At 42.9% G+C, this 20,192-nt stretch overlaps 2 protein-coding genes across 3 annotated transcripts; one reads left to right on the forward strand and one right to left on the reverse strand.

The window, feature by feature from the left end:
- Positions 1 to 206: 206 nt before the first annotated feature.
- NUDT9 (nudix hydrolase 9) lies at positions 207 to 6,172 on the forward strand. 2 transcript variants are annotated; one of them, XM_033060230.1, is made up of 8 exons: positions 207 to 312; positions 1,318 to 1,554; positions 2,302 to 2,397; positions 2,929 to 3,015; positions 3,890 to 4,001; positions 4,167 to 4,313; positions 4,562 to 4,646; positions 5,563 to 6,172. In XM_033060230.1, exons 2-8 carry the CDS (start codon positions 1,361 to 1,363, stop codon positions 5,736 to 5,738), a joined length of 897 nt encoding a protein of 298 aa, XP_032916121.1. In that variant the 5' UTR covers positions 207 to 312; positions 1,318 to 1,360; the 3' UTR covers positions 5,739 to 6,172. The 2 variants fall into 2 exon arrangements, with proteins under 2 accessions (XP_032916121.1, XP_032916119.1); XM_033060228.1 differs by lacking the exon at positions 207 to 312 and adding an exon at positions 563 to 713.
- A 91-nt stretch (positions 6,173 to 6,263) lies between these two features.
- Positions 6,264 to 18,669, reverse strand: SPARCL1 (SPARC like 1). The gene is made up of 10 exons (XM_042779272.1): positions 17,513 to 18,669; positions 17,330 to 17,383; positions 13,848 to 15,017; positions 13,106 to 13,175; positions 12,334 to 12,461; positions 11,644 to 11,764; positions 10,744 to 10,880; positions 10,145 to 10,293; positions 9,098 to 9,246; positions 6,264 to 8,654 (listed from the first exon to the last, which is right to left on the reverse strand). The coding sequence occupies exons 1-10, from the start codon at positions 17,564 to 17,566 to the stop codon at positions 8,626 to 8,628; spliced, it is 2,061 nt and encodes a 686-aa protein (XP_042635206.1). The 5' UTR covers positions 17,567 to 18,669; the 3' UTR covers positions 6,264 to 8,625.
- Between the last annotated feature and the right edge of the window lie 1,523 nt (positions 18,670 to 20,192).

Raw genomic sequence — 20,192 nt, forward strand, 5'->3', positions numbered from 1 at the left:
AAATAACGTGGGAAATGGGGACTTCTACTCTGGTATAACGAATGTGATTAAAGTAAAGGATATAAAATATAAAAGTTTATTCTATACTTCCCCGCGGAAAGCAGGGGTTTTATCGCATCGGTCGCTCCGGAAGCCAAACACTGAATAACAAACGCCCTCCCTCCCCTTCCTCCTCCTCCTCCGTTCCTCATGTTTTATGTCCGAGTGACGCCGCGTGGCGTGGAATAACCCTCTGGTCGGTTCGGGTTCCCTCCCAGGACCTTGCCCACCACTGCGGCTGGCAGTGCTGGGGACGCGGCAGCCGAAACACGGGTGTGTATGTGCGCCCAACCCCTTCCGAGCGCCGTGCGCGGCCCGGGGCTGTGCGAGCCCGGAGCTCCGCCCCAGCCGGGGCCGCCACCGGGCGCTGCCATTGGCGCCGCTGCCGCCAATGCGGGACCGGCTTGTACAGCGCGGGGCGGCTGCGGGATCGGGGGACAGCGAGGAGCGGGATCAAGGGGCGGCATCCCGGAGCGGCTGCCTCACATCGCCGGCCCAGCGCCGCACTCCCGGCCCAGTGCTCCCGGCCCGGCCCCGGGCTGAGACGCGCTCGCTGCGGTGGCGGCCGGGCCGATGCTGCTGCCCGCCGGGGCCCTGCCTCGGGCGGTGGCCGTGCTCTCGTTCTCCGTCCTGCTGAGCTCCCGGGGCGCTGCCCAGCGCCGCCCGGCCCCCAGGTACGGCGGGCTGTGGCGAGGCGGAGCCGCGGGAGCCCCGGGCGGGCCCCGCTGTCGCTGCCGGCGGCCCGCGGCCTGTTCCGCCTCACGGCCCGGCCGCCATCCCGGGGCTGCCGTGCGCCCCTGCCCGCCGAGGGACAGCTTGGCCCGAGTGTGCCGTGTCCCTCGGGGTGTGCCCTTGGGGCAGAGAGGCAGCGGGGCTGTCCCTTACAGTGATGTAATTGCTGCTGAGTGTAAGAGAGGGTTTGCCCTTTCCCACGCCTCTGGTTGTTGTGAGGTTCAGGCGTTTCGTGAGTTGAATATTAGGAGGTTATTAATTTCTTCGAATTTCATAGGGCGTTGGGACGGGCTGTGCAGGGAGGTGGGATCACCTTCCCCGGAGGTGTTTTAAGGAAAGACTGGAGATGGCATTTAGTGCCATGGTTGAGGTGACACGGTGGTGTTTGGTCATAGGTTGGATGCGATCATCTCAAAGGTCTTTTCCAACCTAATTGATTCTGTGAAAGAGCTGAGTCTATTCTGCTTCCTATAATGTGCTTTGCAGATTGGTTATTAAATAGCAACCTAATGAATGAGACGTTATTTTCATATTTTTTACTTTCAGTAATTTATCTGCAAGCTGTTGGTCCCGTCCTCATCCTGTAAACATGTTCAACAGTTATCATGTGAAGTTCCAGCACAGCAAAGCTCTCACCTCCCCATATCCAGGATCACACATTGAGCGTAGCCAAGTTCCTGAAGATAAAGTGGGCTGGCTGACTGAGTGGGAAGATTATAATCCTGTGGAGTACACTGCAAAGTCTGTTTTGGCCGGACCCAGTTGGGCAGATCCCCAAATCAAGTGAGTGGAAATGGTGGCTCTTTACCCATGTGAAAATGAAAGCAGGAAATAATCATGAATTCAGTTAACAGGATCATCTTAAGTGATGTGTGATTCTGCAGTGATGTGTGAATGTCAAGATTAAGGAAAGTGGTGGTTAGAGAACTGAGTCGTTTGGGTTTGTTGTGAAGGTCTCAAGTAACAAGGGTTAGGACAAGAGGAAATAACCTCACCTTGTGCCAGGGGAGGTTTAGATTGGATATTAGGAAAAATTTCTTCACCAAAATTTTGTCAGGCACTGGAACAGGCTGCCTAGGGAAGTGGAAAATCCCTAGTTTTAAATCCCTGGAGATATTTAAAAGACATCTGGATGTGGCCCAGGGGTGCATGGTTTAGGGGTGGGCTTGCCAGTGCTGTGCTGAACTCAGTGACTTTAAAGGTCTTTTCCAACCAAAATGATTCTGTGATTCTACAACTCTTAACAAAAATACCTTTGAAATGCTTTGTCCAAATGAAGACTGAGAGAGATGCAGTATTAAATACTTTGGTTCTGCACTTTAGCCTGCGGAGATAAATACAGAGGGGCTGTAATCAGAAAAGGTTAGGATTTCATTTTAGAAAAGGGAGGGCCTGCAACTCCAGCTCTCCAGTAGCTCCAGTAAAAACTGCTCATCAACACACTCCAAGGGATGTTGGTGGTCTGATGGCTGGCATGCAAGCTTTTGTGTTTTATAATTTATCTCTATTAAATTCTTGTTTGCCACGCAGCCATGAAGGTTTTTCTCCCAAATTCAATGAGAGAGATGGAGAAGTGGAGAGGAAGAGTCTGAATGGCTTGTACGTGGTCGAAAATGGGAGACCCCGGTGAGTGTGGGGGTTTTGTCTGCATATTCATTTCACTGATGTAGTTTCAGTGCTCTTACAAGTCTGTCAGTTCCAATACATGGTAAGTGCTAGGACAAAGGCAAGAGGGAAAAATGGAATCTAGTTTGGTGAATCTAAGTTGATGAAGGAGAAAAACACATTGTGGCTCTTGCCCTTTAAAGCACGTATGTGCTTTAACACCAAGTATGTATTGCTGTCCTGCTGTCCTTCCCTTTTTATTATTTAGTCTTTATTTGTGGGGTTTTTTTGAGTTTCTTTTGTTTTGTTTTGTTTGTTTTGGTTGGGGTTTTTGTTTGGTGGTTGGGTTTTTTTGTAGAATATTTTGATTGTGGGTAAATAAATACATTGAAAGTACTTCTGTGTTAGGGGTTTGGAAATTTAGCAGAAAATAAACTCCTTTTTGTTTGAGCCGGTCCTGAGAGATCAGAGGAGCTGGGTGTGCCTGGGCTTAATTTCCAGTTGGAGCCAGTTCAGGACCATGTGAATCATGGACTGTGGCATTTATTTCAGCAATCCAGTGGGAAGGACTGGCCTCACTGGCAGAGGATTGTTGGGGCGCTGGGGACCAAACCATGCTGCTGATCCTGTTGTAACCAGGTAAGGGACAGGTGACTGCAAGGTACCCTGCAGTAGAGAAAAAAACAATGCATTTGCGTCTTTTCTGCATCTCTGGACAGAATATTACTTTTCATGGCCTTTTCTCTGTGTGTTCTCTATGTGTAAGCCATTCTGCTTTTGTTACATAAGAAACACTAACTGGACTTAGTCTGTGTTAGGAGGAGGTGGGGTTAGGATGCTCTTTTTGTCACTGTATGCTTTGGTTTGATGTGCTTTTTCCAGCAGCATGTTTGTGTACGTGCTAACTACTTTACACAAAGCATTCAGAAAAGATTTTGTGGTTAACAGAAGCATGAGCTAGGAAGTGCTATGCTGAAGGCAGAACCATTGTGGAAAATCATCCTGATGCATTTTACTCCTTCCCCTTTCCAGAAGGATGCCGATGCTACTGAGTTGCTTCCTTGAAAGTAAATGGTGGCATTGTTTGTGTTTTAGTTTTTGTTTAGACAGCTTTTTGCTTTGCCTGTTGGTAGTTCTTAGTTCTTTACTGAAGGTGACGGTGGCTGCTTGTGGCTTTGTCCTGGCGCTGCTGCAGCCTGTGTGACCATTCTGTTCCAGCAGAAACATTCTCATCCTCTTAGTATGGATTGGCACACAGGTGCAGCATGGGGAGCTTTCAGAGGAGCTTCTGCTCCCAGCCTGGCTGCAGAATCATGCCTCATGGGCATTTTCTGCCCTTTTGGCTGAGGAGGACCCTCAGTGTTCTGCCCTTGGTTGCAATCCTGCTGGACGATGTCTGTCGGTCCCCCCTGCTTTGTTTGTCCCCACACAGGTAGCAGTGCCTTGCTGTTCTTCTCTCAGGCCCTTGTGTCAAGAAGCAGCAAAACATGTTCTTGCTTGTCATTTTCTGCAGGTGGAAAAGGGATGGAAGTGGCAATAAAGTTGCTCATCCAGTTTCTGGCAAGAACATCTTGCAGTTCGTAGCCATCAAGAGGAGAGACTGTGGGGAGTGGGCCATTCCAGGGGTAAGGGCAAAGCTCCAGAGGCAGCTGGCATTTCCCGGCTGGTGAAACCATGATGCAGATATGGCATGTGTATGATGCAGGTGGATGTAATATACCAAGAGCCAGGATTTAAAATATGTAGAATATGAAGGATAGTATTTTTTTGTTTGTTTTTCCTCCTCTAAGGGGATGGTGGACCCGGGGGAGAAGATCTCTGCTACCCTGAAGAGAGAATTTCAGGAGGAGGCCTTGAACTCTCTGGAGAAATCTCCTGAGGAGAAAGCAAAATTGGAGAAGCAGCTCCAGAAGCTGTTCAGCCAGGACCACTTTGTGGTGAGCTCTGTTTGTCTTGTGGTAACCCCTTGAGCTGTGCATGTAAATCCCAGTTGTATGGAACCTGAAGAAGTGCAGCTGAAATGAAAATGAGTCGTGATGCTCATGTTCTTGGGGCGTAGGAAATGGAAGGGACTGTTGAAAACTCTGTAAGGGCAAATGTGTCAGAGGGAAAGAAAAGAGAATGACTGAGTCCCCCTTGTTTGTTGTGACACTGAGCTTGTTCTGGCTTATTTGGGGCCTTACAGGTGTACAGAGGGTATGTGGATGACCCTCGTAACACTGATAATGCCTGGATGGAGACAGAGGCTGTGAACTACCATGATGAAACAGGTAAATATCTCCAGGCATGCTCTTAGTTGCCTTTTACTCCATATGTTGGTTTGCATATGGGACTGTAGTTGAACTGAGAATGGCAATGAAATCAGGGGAGCATGAAAGTCAGGTGTAAAATATGGGACTAGATTCTTAAATTGATCTGTTATCTTGGACTCCCATTTTTCACCTGTAAGAGAAATCAATCTACTTAGATGCTTCTGATGTGTTCAAGCCAGAGACTTCATGCAGTGGCATTTCCACTGAATTTTGGGTAACAGGTGCCAGTTGTGAAGTTCCCCAGGTCACTGGTCCTAGATTTATTGGCCCCAGAAGTAGTGGAGATAGTGTAACTTTGGCCTCTGGTTCCATTACAGAATAGAATAACATTTCCTTGGTTGTTGTCTATGAAGTTCTGAGATTCTTTTTAAAAACAGAGTGAAAACTTGGGGAAAAAAAATTCAGAAGCCTTTATGCATCCCCTCTTAAACTAGTATTGTTCAGTAAAATTCAATTTTTTTTTCATAATATATATAAGTTTCAGAATTCAGTTTGTCCTGTAGTATAGTATGTGAGAAAAGAAGCAGTCAAATGTTAAGCAAACAAACAAAAATCCAGGTAGATGTATTGACTAAACTTGGGGTAATAAGTACATATCATGATGGTTCCCAGTAACTTTTAATGCTGCTGGTGATACCCTAGAAGGGGTGACAGGATGTTAACACCACTTTTTCCCTTCAGATTTGCCTTAAAATAGTGCAAGTATGAAAAAGGTTTCTGGCACAGAATCAGTGGGAGATTTACTCAGAGAAGCAGTTGAAGGTTGCTGCGTGTGAAGGAGCATTGTGGAAGGGCAGAACTAATAGGATGTGAGAGGGGAAAAAGCAGGAAGGAAAGATGCAGTAGCAAGCTCCAACTCTTGTTTTGTGAACAGGTGAGACGATGGATAACTTGCCTCTGGAAGCAGGTGATGATGCTGGAGTGGTGAAGTGGGTTGACATCAGTGAGAAGCTTGAGCTGTACGCGAGTCACAGCTACTTCATCAAGCTGGTGACAGAGAAACGGGGAGCCCACTGGAGTGAGGATCCTGGCTCTGAGTACCATGAGTGATGGAAACTTGGAACTGACAGACTCTGAGAGGACAACACATTTTCCAGCCTTGAAACAGATGTCCTTGTCATCCTCAGTGAAAATTCTGTGAAATCCGGCTGGGAAAAACACTGGACAGTGATAAACAGAGAGAGAGACTTGAGATTGCTCCTTTTGATTTCTTAGCTAGTGTGAAATGAGAGGAATGTGGAGCTTTGCTTTCTTGGCTTCATCATTTGCATCTGTTTCATAATGTCTGCAGATCTGCATGGCAGCACTTGGCATTCTAGCTGGTGCTCAGAACACCAGTTCACAGGCTCTGTATTTTTGCACTGATTCCTTTTCAGGAGTATGAATCCCTAAGGAATGAGAGACTTGTAGGATAACCTGAATAATGACTTAATTTAAGTGCTGCATAATAAAGTGACATTTCTTTTCTGAGTCATTTCACTTAACATATCTTTGCAGTGATTTTCTACTTTGAGAGATTAGTTTTCACATTTAATTACTTTTTAGTTTACAGCATGGCTGGGATTCACATCTGAATATATGACTGTACCCCTGTGTCAGAAGAAAACTGTTGTTAGATGAAACTTGGTGACTGATTTGTGGAGCTGAATTTTGAGGTTCCTTTTCTTCCCATAGCTTATGGCAGTACAGCTGTTGCTGAGACTGCAGCATAAAAAGAGCAGCCTTAAAGTATAATCTTGTAAATTGTACTGGTTTCTTACCCCTCAGGTGATGTAACTTGCAGTCAGGAGGCTGATGGGGCCTTCTGTGGCATTTATGCTGCTAACAGGGGCTGCACAACAGTTGCTGACATTTCCCCCTGTGTTTTTAATCAATTGCTGTCAGTTATGTCAGGAGTTGGTGACAGTGACAACTGAAAGCTGATATTGAGACCTGAGGACTCTGGGAATTTTGATCCATGTGTTGAAGTAAGGTGATGATAAACATCATGGTCTGGAATTACCTTTTGAAACATTATTGAGACACACTCATGCGCTGTTGAAACTTTATCCATATCCTGCTTAATTAATGAATGGGTTTAGGACTTTCCTCCTTTTCAACCCTACCTCTCCTCCCAATTAGCTAGTGAAACCTGGAGGAGTCATGGATGTTTATGCAGGAAGCCCTGGGAATCTTGCAGAGTTATTAGTATGTTCCTTTCAAGTGAAAATGTAATGCCAAGAGGTATTAATTTTTCTTTCAATCCTTACTCTTCTGATTTCTTCTGTGATGTGATACATTATGCAGAGCAGACTCCCAGCAGTGTAGCTGGGTTTTCAAAGCACGACCCACAAGAGCAGACCCTTCTTTATGGAGTTGAGATGTGGATCTGCACTCTCTCTATACAGTTCTTAATATTCTGGCTTGCATCAGAAAAACACAAAATGTCATGAATCATGCCTCCTTCAGATATTTTGGGTTATTAGCTTACTTCTCAGCTGATAAAAACAACGTGTTGTTTTTGTTTTTTTTTTAATAGCACCCCCTACTAATCCTTGGAAGGTTGACAGGCTTGGCAGTGGAAATGTGTTATGAAAGGAATATTTGTTGTTTGTTTTTTTACTGTAGATATTCTGACTGTAGCAATTGGAAGAGTACTTGGGTGATAATACTGAGAGTACTGAAGCTGGAAACTGAGAGGCAGCATAAATTATTTTTCCTGAAGAAATGGGAACTTGTGGATTAAAGTCATTACCTTCTGAGGCCAGCTGTGCAGTTTGAGAGCTGTTCTTTCTGCCACCCAGCTCTGTGTGGGTTGGACAAAAAGCAGGAAGAGCAAATAAGCAATAGGCTGCAGCCAGACTGGAAAAGTGCTGTCAAAATTACTTTCTCCCCCAAGACATTTGAAGTCTCAGAGAAAGGATCTTTTCCAAATGGAGCTAGCATAGAGAATGTGCTTTGGTACTTGCCATCCAGGTTGAGTTATTTACACACTGCTGTGTGATGTTGCAGAATGTGAAGTGAGCAACAAGTCTGGACTATGGGAAAAAAACAAAACTGGCAGTGGAACTGGTTTTGCTGGGAAGTAATCTCTGGCTTGTGTAAGAAATTCTTGTGTTGAAAAGAATCATAGCTTATTTCATTTTATCCCAGGGCATCAGGCTGGCGTTGGACTAAGATTACCTGCCTTTGCTGGTTCAGGAACAAATTACCAGGGGATGATGGGACTTCCTCTATTTAAGCCACCAAAATAGCATTTCTGACTCCCATCTTCTTTCTTTTGGAGAGGTGACATGAAAGGTGAAAGGTGTTTGCTGATCATCCTTTTTAGGAATAGCATTTGGGACTTTTTCCTTAAAGCAGAACATGCCTGGAGTGTTTTCAGTGAAGTGCTTACCTTAAAATCACAAATTTATGTGGATTCAGGAATAATCTCATCCTGTCCTGGGGTTTTTTATGCTTAAATTATGACTCTCATGAGGAGAACAAAAGATGGGTAAGGGTGAAAGAAGCAGAATTTTCTTTGACAAAGTTGTGATGAAACCCATGTATCCAAGTAGACTTCTATTTTATTTGAGACTTCTATGCAGAGTGTTAAGCTGACAATACAGTAAATAAAGGAAACAAACCCCATTTTAATGGGTGATAAAATCTACATTCTATAATTCTACTGAAGAGTTTTGTGAACAGCTTAGTCATTAGGTTAGTAATATTTATTGGTTCAGAAAGATCATGGATACATGTGGGGGGAAACACTGGTTGTTTAGCTATGAACCATTTGAAATAGTTAAATTTTTCTGCTTTTAATGAATAAGGAAATTTTCTGCACTTGGGTTGTTTGATAAGAATTCAGTGAACCTTATCCCACCTTTTTCTTGAAAGCTGTTAAGCTGTTAATTACAGAAGTAACCAGGATTCACCAGTTTTAATGCAGTGCTGGGAGTCTGTTCAGCTGGGCTCAGAAAAGGAGATTTTCATTTACATCCTCTGCAACAAAGAAGAAGAAAACTTTATTAACTTTTTTATCAAAGAGACATTTTTATGCTGTAACACTATCAATAAAGTGACTGATGCTACGAATGAGCAATCATTGGCAGAAGTATACATGTATTAAGATAACTCCTTAAAACTTTCATCCTTCATGACTGGTAAATTGTCAGCAGAAGAGCTGGAAAAATTCTGTGTGTCTGACCTCTGACCAGAATCAGCCTCCACATAAAATGAGGGACTTGCTGGTTGGGTTTTGAACACATTTCTTCAGTCTTGTTTGGCCAAATGCCTTCTGTCCCATAATTCTTCTGGGATTAACCTGTGCTAGGTTGTTAACCCTGTTGACCTTTTGCAGTCTTCTTTGCCTTACATTGAGGTCTGAGTAATGTTTTTGGCAGGAACATTCTGTCAGGTACATCTGCCTGTTCTTTTAGGTTTACCTTCCTTAATCCCAAAGCAGTGGCACCATTCCTTCAAGGCGATGAGTTTGTCCCGGTCTCCATCGCACTCTTGGAAGAAACGAGTTATGCAGTGTTCCATGGGAACAAGGGAGGCTCTCAGGGGTGCAAGCTCCGAGTGTGTTAGCAATCTGAAAGAAAGGGCAGGTAGGGACAGCTGCATTGCCTTCATAAATCTTATTAAAGCTTACCTAAGGTGCTAGAAGACAACAATGGTGGCTTTATCAGAGATGCCCCAGTGGATTTTGTTAAGGTGCTTCTGTAGTGAATCTGTCCCAGGTCATTATAAAGATATCTGATACCTGATAGACTAAAAGGCTTTTGCTGCATGTTTGTTTGCTAGCATCTTTTTTCCTAGAACAAGTACTACCTGTGTGGTAATTACAAGTATTGTAAGGAACCACTTGCTCAAAACTCATCAGTTGTGGAATTCTGGTGTTAATCCTCAGGATATCGAGCTTGCAAAAGTGCTTAACTGTGTTCTGAAACAGTAGGTGTGATTGTCCTGAGATACTGAAGGTCTGAACTTGGAAATACAGATCCCATCACTGGGTGATATGACCAAAAGCTTGAAATCTAAGTCATGTTCTCAGAAGCTGGAGGCTCCCTCTGAACTGTGACTATATCTGCTCCTTATACTGAGAGACCTCTGTGGTGTTAGTTGCAGACTATGGATTCCTCACTAGTGGATTTTTGCTGCCAGGGCTCTGTCCTTTGGGCTTAGCCTGTTGCTCTTAGCTTCAGTAATAACAGGACTTCTTCCTGGCTGAGAGCATTAGTAGGTATTAAGACACTGTAGAGCTTACAGTGTAATACATGATCATGCAAGGCAAGAGGATAGCAGATTCTGAGCTAGGACATGATCAGGAAAACAAAGAGGGAAAAAGTTCTTTGTTAAAGAGGGGGTGAAATTGGCTTTAACAGCTAAGGGACTGGTCCTGTATGTAGAGAATCCCTTGAGGTGTTTAGAAAAGTAAAACAGCCTGAAAAACAGCAAATCAGAACTGAACCACTGATTATTTTTTTTACCTGTCAACAGGGTGCTGGTCAAGCTGGTGAAACTGCCAGTGCACAGGATACACGTACATGTGGTAATTTTTCTCAAAGTCGTGCAGGAGCAGCTCAACCGGGTGGTCACCAGCCACAAGGCGCTTGTCGTTCTGGTAGATCTTTTTGACCTGAACTCAACACAGAAATTGTTATTTTTTTGTTTCAGGATGAAGATCTGTCCTGAAGAGAACTATCTGGCAAGAAGGTGTTTTGGAGAAATGAAACTTGATGATAAAATACCACTGGGGAAATGTGTTTTAGTGTTGGTGACCATATGCAGCATGAAAAGCTTGCCTCAGGCAGTCTAGGACATTTTTGCTGCTGTCCATATCACCTTTGCAATGACTAGAAAGGAAAAATTCGTGTGGCTTGATTGTCAGACTCAGCTAAGGGGGGCAGTAGCCTCAGCTTGTTAGGAGATTACACCAGTTTTATCACATCATCTGCCCTGAGGCAAGCAGCTCATGTTTTGGTGTGAAGTAAGCCATCTCAGAAGTCACCTAATTCATGCCATTACTGTGAGATGTTCTGGGCTGGTCCATGTAACTGCATGGTCTTATTTGGAAAGGATTGCTGACCTTATTCCTTTGCTTTTCAGTCAGAATCCCGGAAGTGTTGAGGTCCCGTTCATAATATTGAATAAGGATGTTCTTAAGCCAGTCTCGCATCCGGAGGGGAAACTGATCCACTTCATAATCAGTGCAGGGGGGGATGTCTGTGCCAAACAGAAAAGCTTTTATCAGCAACTCATCTGTTAAGTTCCCATTTGAGCATTTCTGAGATTTAAGATCTACTTCCAGTTAAAATTAAAATTGATGGAGCTGTTAATAAATAAAATTGTGAATGTACCTAATGAGGTCAATTAAAAATCTACGATTTTTTGGTGCATGTGCTTAACCAGTTGTGCAAGCCACAACCTTTATATATCTGTGCAGCTTTTGAGCATAGCTGTGCAGTGAAGCTCTAATCAGTCAGTTGCATGAAAGCAGAGTTTTTGACAACAAAGGACTATTCTGGCTGGGAATGCACTTTCTTCCTACCATATGCAGCAGTAGCAGAGGTTGGAAATCAGTTCTGGCTTTTAGATCCTGACTGCTGCATTTGACATTTAAGTTTGGTTGATGTTTTGTTGGTTTTTTTTGTTTTCCATGGGGGTTTGAGATGAATATTTTCATTTATTAACTCTGCAAACACTGTTTTTCTGGTCAAGGATTTCCAAAAACCTTCAGAGGTTATAGCAATAGGAAAATGTAAGAGTGCAGGGGGAAGATAAGGTCAACAACTAATTGCTGTAAGCACAGGGAAGATGTCTAGGTTTCAGATACTTTTAAAACATGTTTAGGGTTTTGAAGGTCTCAGCAGATAATTGATGCACAAGTTGCAGATTGCAGGAAAAAGGGTAATTTAGGGCTGGCAGATGGGTTAAGGCTACTGGGTTTTTATACCTAGGTGAATTCTTCAAAGAAAAACAAGCTTACATTTGCAGGAACCCATATAGTCTAGGTGCAGCTGGCGTCCCATTTTTGTCCCTTCCAGTTGACATTTGGTGCCAAAGAGTTGACATGTGCCATCATAAGTCTTGTTATCCGTACCACAAACCTAGAGGAAGCAAAACCACCACCCCACCATTGTGTTGAGAAAAATCCTTGTCACTCAGAGGCATGACAGCAATAAAAGCTTCATTAACATGTGGTGAATACCCACAGGAGTACCCATGATCAGAACTATCTGAATTATTAGTTGTTTTATGACCTGCATGAGGATCAGTTGACTGTACTTGTAGGCCCAGTTTTACAACACTTGAGTTGAATTTTGTGGTTGTAATAAAGCCTCTGAAATGCTGTGGGATTATTTCACTCAGTATGTACAGGGCATGTGGCCTAGAACACCAAATGGCTATGTAGAACTTCTAGTGACAGGGAAAACCTGCAGTCCCTGAGAGACTGAGTGAAACAAGGCAGTCACTGTGTAGTTACATGGGTTTCTACTGCCCTCAAGCCACACTCAGCAAATTTGGGTGCTTTATATGAATTTTGCAATTATTGGAATCACTCAAACTCACATGCTTTTTAAGGTGCAATCATTCTAAATAGTAGCAGGGGAATATGTTGTCTTGTGAACACAGTGGGTGGCTCTTCCCAGTCCTGTGCACTGGGTGAAATACTCACATGCTCATAGTCTTTGGTGGGAGGGCAAGCAGCAGGGTCTTGGCAAATGCAGTGGGGTTTCCCTTGCTGGTCTGTGTGGCAGACTTTGCCTCTCTTGCAGTGGAAATTCCGACATGTGTCTGGCAATCCTAGCAGGAAAGAGGGACTGTTAGAGGTGCTGGGATAAAGCCAAGTGCTTGTCAGACACTGCTGACAGCCACAGCAAAATACAGCCCAATATTCATCAAGCGGTTAAAAATGCATTTTTAATTTTGTTATGAAGCTGGGTCATATATTGAATAAAACAGGCCAGACTTTAGATAAGGATTTCTGTGAGACTTCTAGCAGTCCCAGGTTTGAATTGGATTGGGAAACAATTTGATTCTTTTTTTTTTTTTTTTTCTTTTAAGGAAAAGCTGTTTGTTCTGTAGGGATTGACATTCACTTCCAGCTTCCTTTGGTGAAACATATCCCATCTGTCTTTGCTGGCCTTTGTCCCACTCCTACTTGAGTTCAAGCTACTGTTCTGAAACTGAAAGCTCTCAGTGCAAGGTGATCCCCACTTCTGTATAACTGACACAAAAATCTGTGCACTGCCTACAAATGTTTTGCACAAACAAGTTACTAAATCCAAGGGAGTATGGAAGGGATTCTCTGGGACGCAGGATTAGGCACAAGCCCAGTTCAGTCACGTGAAATCCTGTGCAGCAAAGGGCAGAAAAGAAATGCAGACCAACAGATTCCCCATCTGCAGAGAGCTGGGAGTTACATGCCAGCTTTGCCTGGGGCTTACCAAGGAGAGCCTCCTCATTCCTGCTGCTGCCACTTTCCATCTCACCATGGGAACTGCCTGTAGTCTTAACCTGCACAGTCACAGAGGCATAAGCAGAGAGTTGTGGTAAATCTTGGGAAGAAAAAAAATACTTGGACAGATTTTTTTGGGAGTCCAAATATAGAGCTGACTGAGGCACAGTTTGCTCTGCTTTCAGCAGAGAGGTTGCTATGCAAAATGTGTGAGAAGAGCATAAAGCCTCTGGTAGTATTACCATGCTCTTGTTATTTGGGGAAAAAATAGAGTAGGAGGTGGAGAGAGAGAGAAAATGGGAGCTTAGTAAGGCCTGAGTTTCTTATAAGTATTCTGTGAACTCTTTAGTTCTGCTTTTCCAAGCTGTTCACTTCTGTGTAATAGTGTTTAAAATCTTTGTGAGAGAGGAGTGAACAGGCTGGCCTAGTAAGCTGGAGATTGGATTTCAGGTTGTGCATCTGTATTTATTTGTGGTTTTCATTATACACCCCGCTGGGGCTGGAGCTCTTATGTGTATGGTGTTCACTTCCTTTCTGGTCCAAGTCACCTAAATGCTCTGGGTGCAGTGACACAGAGGAATAGTGAATGGAAGGGGAGAGGAGACTTCTGCATACTAAGAAGTCACCTGTTTTTCTCCAACAGGTCATTTAAATCATTAGGAATTTAAATTTGGAACTGGTCTCCCTCCCCCTTTTTGTAGCAGTCAAGTTTTATTTTACAGATAATTTACCTGTTCTTCACTGTCCATTGAATTCACGTTCTGAACAGAGCTCCTCATTTTCAGTTGTTGCTTGTTGTCAGAGTCAGGTGGCTCATGATCATCAATATCTTGTTCAGAGTGAGCAAGGTCTTTAATCTTGACAATTTGGTCATCCTCAGTCTCTCTATGAACTGCAGGGTCATCTCCAGTGGTTCCTTCCTCTTCAGGCTCAGTGCTGGTGCTCTCCTGGTCATTACTCTGGATTCTCTCCCCTTCCTCATAGGCTGCTTCCTTCCAGGTATTGCTGAGCAATTCCTCACCATCAGTGTCACCACTGTCATGACCATCATCATCATCACTGCTGTCTTCCCTATCTTGTATTTTCAGCACTGTGTCATGATCCCTCTGATAGTTCACTCGAATATTGTCTTTTCCCTCCTGACTTTGCTGCTTGCCATCCTGATAGTCATCACGGGTTTTTTGAGAGAGGGGGCTTTCTTCTTTATAGGACTTCTTCCTGTTCTCCTTCTCTTCTTCCTCTAGGTCAGATTTCTCGCTGTGTCTCTTGGTTTTCCAGGTTGGTTGGCTGGAATCTCTCAGGAGCTCATCTGACTGCATGCTGTGCTCATGCTGCCGTCTTTTGTATCGGTCACCTTGACGTGTCCGATGGCCTTTGTGCTTTGCATCTCTGTAATCACTTTCTTCACCCCATTCCTCATCCTCTTCTTCCATGATTTCCTCTTCCTCGCTCTCACTGTTTTTTTCAGCCAGGCCAACAGCATTTTTGTTATATTTCCACATGTTATGCTGCTGCTGGGGGCTGAAAGCACCCCCTGGGTGTTCTGGGTGGCCTGGGAGGTGTTGGCTTGCTGTGTTCCCACTTCTCTCGTGCTTCCTGAGCTGCTCGTGCTCAGAGCTGGGCTGCTCCCTGCCACTGCTCCCAGAGTCACTGTCCTGGTTCTCAGAAGCCAAACCCAGTTTGTTGTGCAGCGCAAGGAAATCAATGCTTTTCAGGCTGGTTTTCACCTGATGCTCGCTCCCAGCTCTTCCCTGTTTCCTGATGGTCTGGGGCTCATCCCTGTCTTCAGTGCCTGCTACTGGCACCTCTGGTTTGAAGTTTCTGTAACTGGGCAGCAAATCACCCTTGTCTACATACCCTGAGTTCTCTTCCTTTGAGGCTTCAGGATGAATATATTCACTCTTTTAAAAAAATTAAATAAGAGATTAATAAATCATAGGATTTATTTGAATTGATGCAGTGTTATTTTTGCTTTGTATTGCAAAGCATGGTGCTGACTTTATTTGTTTTCTTTGTATGTGCTCCTCTTAAACTGGCCAGACCATGAAATTCACAGCTGATGTCCCCTCTCTTTCTCAGAAAATCTGTCTATCTGTCCCTTACTTTTTTTGCTGGAGTTTCTGGAGAGGTCTGTGCAGCTCTGTTTCAGAGACAGATGCATATGGGTGTCTTGTGAAATCTCAAAATGCCTAGTTAGTATTTTAGTCATAACTACAGGCACTTGTAGGCTGCAGTAATTATCACTTACCTCAGAGAAGGGGGATGTGAAACAACTTCCTACACAGATAAGGGAAAGATAAGGGACCTGGGAAAAGAGGAGCAGGTGAAGAGAGGGCACCTTTCACGAGGTGTTGTGATAGTGATTCCTGAGGAGTGCTCTGAATTGATTTTATAATCCAAATATTCATCTGCTTTGAGCCTGATACACCATTGCTTCCTGGCTGAAGCCACCAGGAGCTGTATGTAGTGTGTGGTGACAATTATGAGATCAACAATAAATGTTTGAGTGCCGTTTTTTTCCAGTAATCTGTCAAGCCAATAGCAAAAGTAGTACCTTCAGTGGAAATGGTTCAAATGCTTGGAAAGCAGGTGCTAAAATGACTGCCAGGTCTTGCTGAAGCAATTATCTTTCTGTGTGTAATTCTGAGTAACACCTATGGATGTTCAGGGTTGCTTTCTGCTTATAGCAGTATAGCACCTGATGCTGATTTTTATTAAAGTTTTGGGAGGTTTAATTTGGGAAGAATGGCCCTTCTAAGCGTCCAAGTTGCTGGAAAAGCTTTTTCCTTTAATTTGGGCAGTCCCATGATTGCTTGGAAACTCCACTCACAAGTGCTTATATATATATATATATATATTTATTTATTTATTTATTTAGAGGTAGGATTGGAAATATTAATTTGGTTCTTGTAGATCAGCTATGTCCTATTCCTAATGTCAAAGTGGTATCTTAATATTTTTCAATTTTGTCTTTTGCCTGGTGTCCTTGCTGATGCTGGGCACTATCTTCACTGTATCAGTTCCAACTCTAACTTTTTCAGGGGAAGATTGTAAGTTTGTTCCAACCTAACAGAAATTCACTGTGGAGCTTTTCCAAAATTCTACAGCTTCAGAAAACACAAGGCCAAACAAGCCTTCAAGGCTTTCTGTTGTGGGTTCCTGTGTTTGAAGCAGCAGTTTGAGAAAGATTTGGCTCATGTCTTGGCAGTGCTCATGAAGGAACTTGGACAAATTTCAGTCACTATCTGTGATTAGATACTGTGGGGGAGAACTGGCCTTTGATAGATGATGCACACACTTGGAACTGATGATTCATTGGCTGTTGCAAGGTTTTGTTTTGAAGTCTTCTGTGTGTTATTTCTGTTAGACAGCTGTAGCTACAAGCTAATCTTTATACCGTTTCCTCTGCTGGATACTTCATTAGGAAAAGTTAACTTTTTGTTTTTCAGAGTGCAGAGCACTATCCAGATATCTGAAAAACTGTACAGAGTGGGATACAGTTTATAATTAAAAATTTAAAAATAGTTAGCATAAGAGTTGAGATTTTTAATCTCTTACTACAGAGCATGATCTGAGTTCAGTAGTTCTGAACCTCCAGTGGCTTGGAGCCGAGATCCATTGTGTCTGAGCCACAAAGGCTCACCAGAACAGTGCAGCAAAAAGGAATTTTTATTTGGGTCAGCCATGAATAGGAAACTGTGGGCTGTGGCATTGGCACACATATGTGGCATAGGGAGGGCTGGTGAAATCCTGTCTCGTTGCCATCAGGGCATCTGGCCCTGTGTCTAACGCTCTGCACTGTGAATAATGAAACATATGGTGGAAAAATTCTTACATGTTTGAGACTGCACATGGTCCCCTGGTGTGATAAATTGAGGATTTCATCCTCCTCCTGCTCTGGAGCTGTGATAACAACAATTTTGGCTGTCACTGGAGCGTATTGCTTGTACAAATATGGATAATGGTGACATGTGGGGATTCATTTAAGGTAATTTTGTCAATAAGTGAAACTTCCATTTTGAGCTTTAGAGTTTGTCCTGTTTTCAATTGTTTAATATGCAAGGCATGAGATATTCGACACTAATAGGTGAGAGGACCTGAAGTTTTTTAACATAAATCAATTTGCCAACCAGTATATATGTGCTAATGTGTTTGTACATTTAAGATGAATAATATACATTACTTTGTATTGTTTAAAGAACAAGAAGAGTACCTTTTCTGGAGTTTTCTGTCTGTGAGTTCTGAGCTTGTGGTTTGCAGGATGGGTCTAAAAAAAAGACAAATATATTAATATCTACATGTCCATGAAAATCTTGTATAGGTCAATAGGATAGCACAGAATATTCTCAGAATGGGAAATTAAGTGCCTGGTAACAATAGCATGATGAGAACTTACTGGAATAGCAAAAACTGGTCCTACAAGACAAATGAAGAGAGCTACAGCCTTCATGTTTTCCAGATCTTGTAGAGGACAATAATTAATGGTACAGGGGCAGAGCTTAGAGGTTTCCTTTCTGCAAGAGACATAAAAACAAAACAAGTTAGGATTTGGTGTAATGGCCTAGAAATGACTGATGGAAGCAATGTAGTGACTGCTGTAACTTAAGTCTGGAGACCCACAAAATTGCTATGCAGTGTCCTTTAAACTCAGATGTGAGAGGAGCTTAACTAGAGGGCACTTTAGTCTCAGTTCTTTGACACTGGTTAAGCTGTGGGCTGTGTTCACAAACTCCAGTGGGTGTTACCAAGGCAGAGCTGTGAATGGACATAGGTTGAGTATTTAAATACTTACAAATATATGTAAGTATTTATCCACCCCTCTGAGATACCACTTTGCGAAAAATGCCTCTTTTTTACTGAACTCTGAGGCTTGTGGCACCTCTATGGCCGGGGTGTCTCCTGGCTGCTCCCCTCTGTGTCTGGCAGGAAGAATTAAGTGGTGAAATTCTGCTCAGCAGTTCTCCAAGCTCAGAAGTGCTGCCCAGGCTGCTTGAAGAATGGGTGCAGTCCTGCTTTGGATGCAGTCCTGCTTCCTGTGCTTCCTGGGAAATTGTCACCCCATGTGTATGCTTTTGGAAGATCCCTTAAACATAGTTTAAGGTCATTATCTTTCTGTTAATGAAGATCAAAATACTCATTAGTGGAGCATATCTACTATGCAATCCATTTTTTCTCACAGTTAGTCTCCAAATTACCCCTTGACTAATTATCTATTATCTCTTTGGCATTCACAGTTAGTTTACAGTTAGTTTACTGTCAAAGATGTTTTCAGAGGGAAAAGCAGAATACAGCAAAAGCCATTAATGAGCATATGCAAAAAGCCTCACTGGGCTGGATAGGGGCAGTCTCTTCACATCAAGGCAAGTGTTGTTAGACTGAGGGTTATGCAGGCAACTTGTCAGAAATGCAGGGCAATAATCCAGTTTCATGTAAAGCCCTAAAAAACTGCATGCTGTGCTTTCTGAAGGCCTGGCAAGCGGCTGAGGAAAGAAGGATGTGAATGTCAGGTAGGCTTGGGTTCTCTTTCTTTCTGATGCTGGTGAGCAGCACAGATCTGGGCATGTCATGTAACTGAGTTTCCTTTTTTAAAACTCTCATTTGTCGTATTTGTTACAGTAAACTAGTGTTAGAGTTACAAATGAGAAGTTCTTTATATTTATAATTGCAGTTTTCCAATTTGGCTTGTCTCTGTCTGTAAAAGTTGTCTCTATTGCCTTTGTTCAAATAATTGGAATAAATCTGAGTTAAGGTGTCAGGACAGGGCTTTTGTATTTTATTAACAGCAAGCCCACAGCAGCCCATAGGAAGCATAAGTCTTGAATTAAGTATTTGGTCTTGAATAAGCATCGAATTATTAGGGAAGCCTGACCACACTGATTGAAGCATCCTATGATGGATTGTGAGGGGTTTTTTTTTACTTCATTCTTGCACTTTATTCTTGCTTTAATTTCCAAATACGACCTGCAGAAGAGATTTTTAAAAGCAAGCTTTTGTGGCACAGAAGTTTAATAGAGCTGTAAGAAAGGAATGATTACACAAGAAGCTATTTTTAAAAAATATGAGCAGGGAGACATCTCCCTGGAAAAAATGAAATCATTATACTCTGCAGGAGAATCTACAGGAAAACTTAGCCAAAAGGTGAATAGGAAAATTTCTTGAGTATAGAGGGGGTTTTGACCAAGAAATTAGTAATTTAACAATATTTTTTCTTGGGTTATTGAGCAAGCAATGCTCACTGGAGGTGCTGGGTTTGCATGGCAAGGAGGCTACAGGGCTGCCCTTCTAACAGCAGTCACTTGAAATAGTCATCAATGACATGAATTTTTAATAAAAACATAAGTGTGATACTTTTCAATTACAACTGGCATAGCACATTCCTGTTTCCAGGTCTGTTTCAAAAGCCCTTGTGAGAACAGGAGTACATTTTACATGGAGAACCTGGTTCATGTGTGCACAAACATAAAACTAAAAGGCAGATTTCTGACTTGAGTAAAAGATCACAATAAGAAAATAAAAATATTAAAGCATTAAAACTGTTTCACTCACTGTGTACCAGTAAATAGCTGCTAATGAGAATTGGTCCCTCTGATGGTGCCAGTTTTACAGCTGCAAAAGCCATCGGGCATAAGTCCTTGATGGCAGAGTGCAGAAAGATCAAAACCAAACCAAAAGTATTTCAGGACAAGTTAAAGCAGTTTTTAACAAACCATTCATGCTAACTTAATGTAATTGTTTCATCTCTTATGTTTCCTTTCCACTATTTCATTTTTTCTACTCATTTAGATCTGAGTTTTTAGAGTTTTGAGGTTTTGTTTTTTTTACCAGGGCTCTCTGCAATTTAAGACCAGATCGAGTCAAAATGAGCTGCTTTGATTTAATTTGAGGAGGATCAAAATGAGACTTACTTATTGGCAGAATTATTTTGGTATTAGTTAGTGGGTTTTATCCTCTCCCAGATCCTACATTTCTTTCATGGGTTCCCTGTTTGGTACATGTTTGTACTAGGTCTACCAACACATTTTTGAAAGGTTCCTCCAAGACCAGCCAGAGTTTCTCTCTCTTTCTTTTCCAATATG

The sequence above is a fragment of the Catharus ustulatus genome, chromosome 5 (assembly GCF_009819885.2).
Source record: "Catharus ustulatus isolate bCatUst1 chromosome 5, bCatUst1.pri.v2, whole genome shotgun sequence".
Lineage (NCBI taxonomy): Eukaryota > Metazoa > Chordata > Aves > Passeriformes > Turdidae > Catharus > Catharus ustulatus.

What these genes read in the sequence shown, in the direction of transcription:
- NUDT9 (XM_033060228.1), top strand. Translation starts at nt 613, where the DNA reads ATGCTGCTGCCCGCCGGGGCCCTGCCTCGGGCGGTGGCCGTGCTCTCG. An exon ending in CAGCGCCGCCCGGCCCCCAG is followed by an intron (nt 714 to 1,317) that starts GTACGGCGGGCT and finishes TTTTACTTTCAG; the next exon opens with TAATTTATCTGCAAGCTGTT. An exon ending in GGGAGTGGGCCATTCCAGGG is followed by an intron (nt 4,002 to 4,166) that starts GTAAGGGCAAAG and finishes TCCTCCTCTAAG; the next exon opens with GGGATGGTGGACCCGGGGGA.
- SPARCL1 (XM_042779272.1), bottom strand. Translation starts at nt 17,566, where the DNA reads ATGAAGGCTGTAGCTCTCTTCATTTGTCTTGTAGGACCAGTTTTTGCT. An exon ending in GACAGAAAACTCCAGAAAAG is followed by an intron (nt 15,018 to 17,329) that starts GTACTCTTCTTG and finishes TTTTTTTAAAAG; the next exon opens with AGTGAATATATTCATCCTGA. An exon ending in CTGAAAAGCAAAGGAATAAG is followed by an intron (nt 10,294 to 10,743) that starts GTCAGCAATCCT and finishes TGTTGAGTTCAG; the next exon opens with GTCAAAAAGATCTACCAGAA.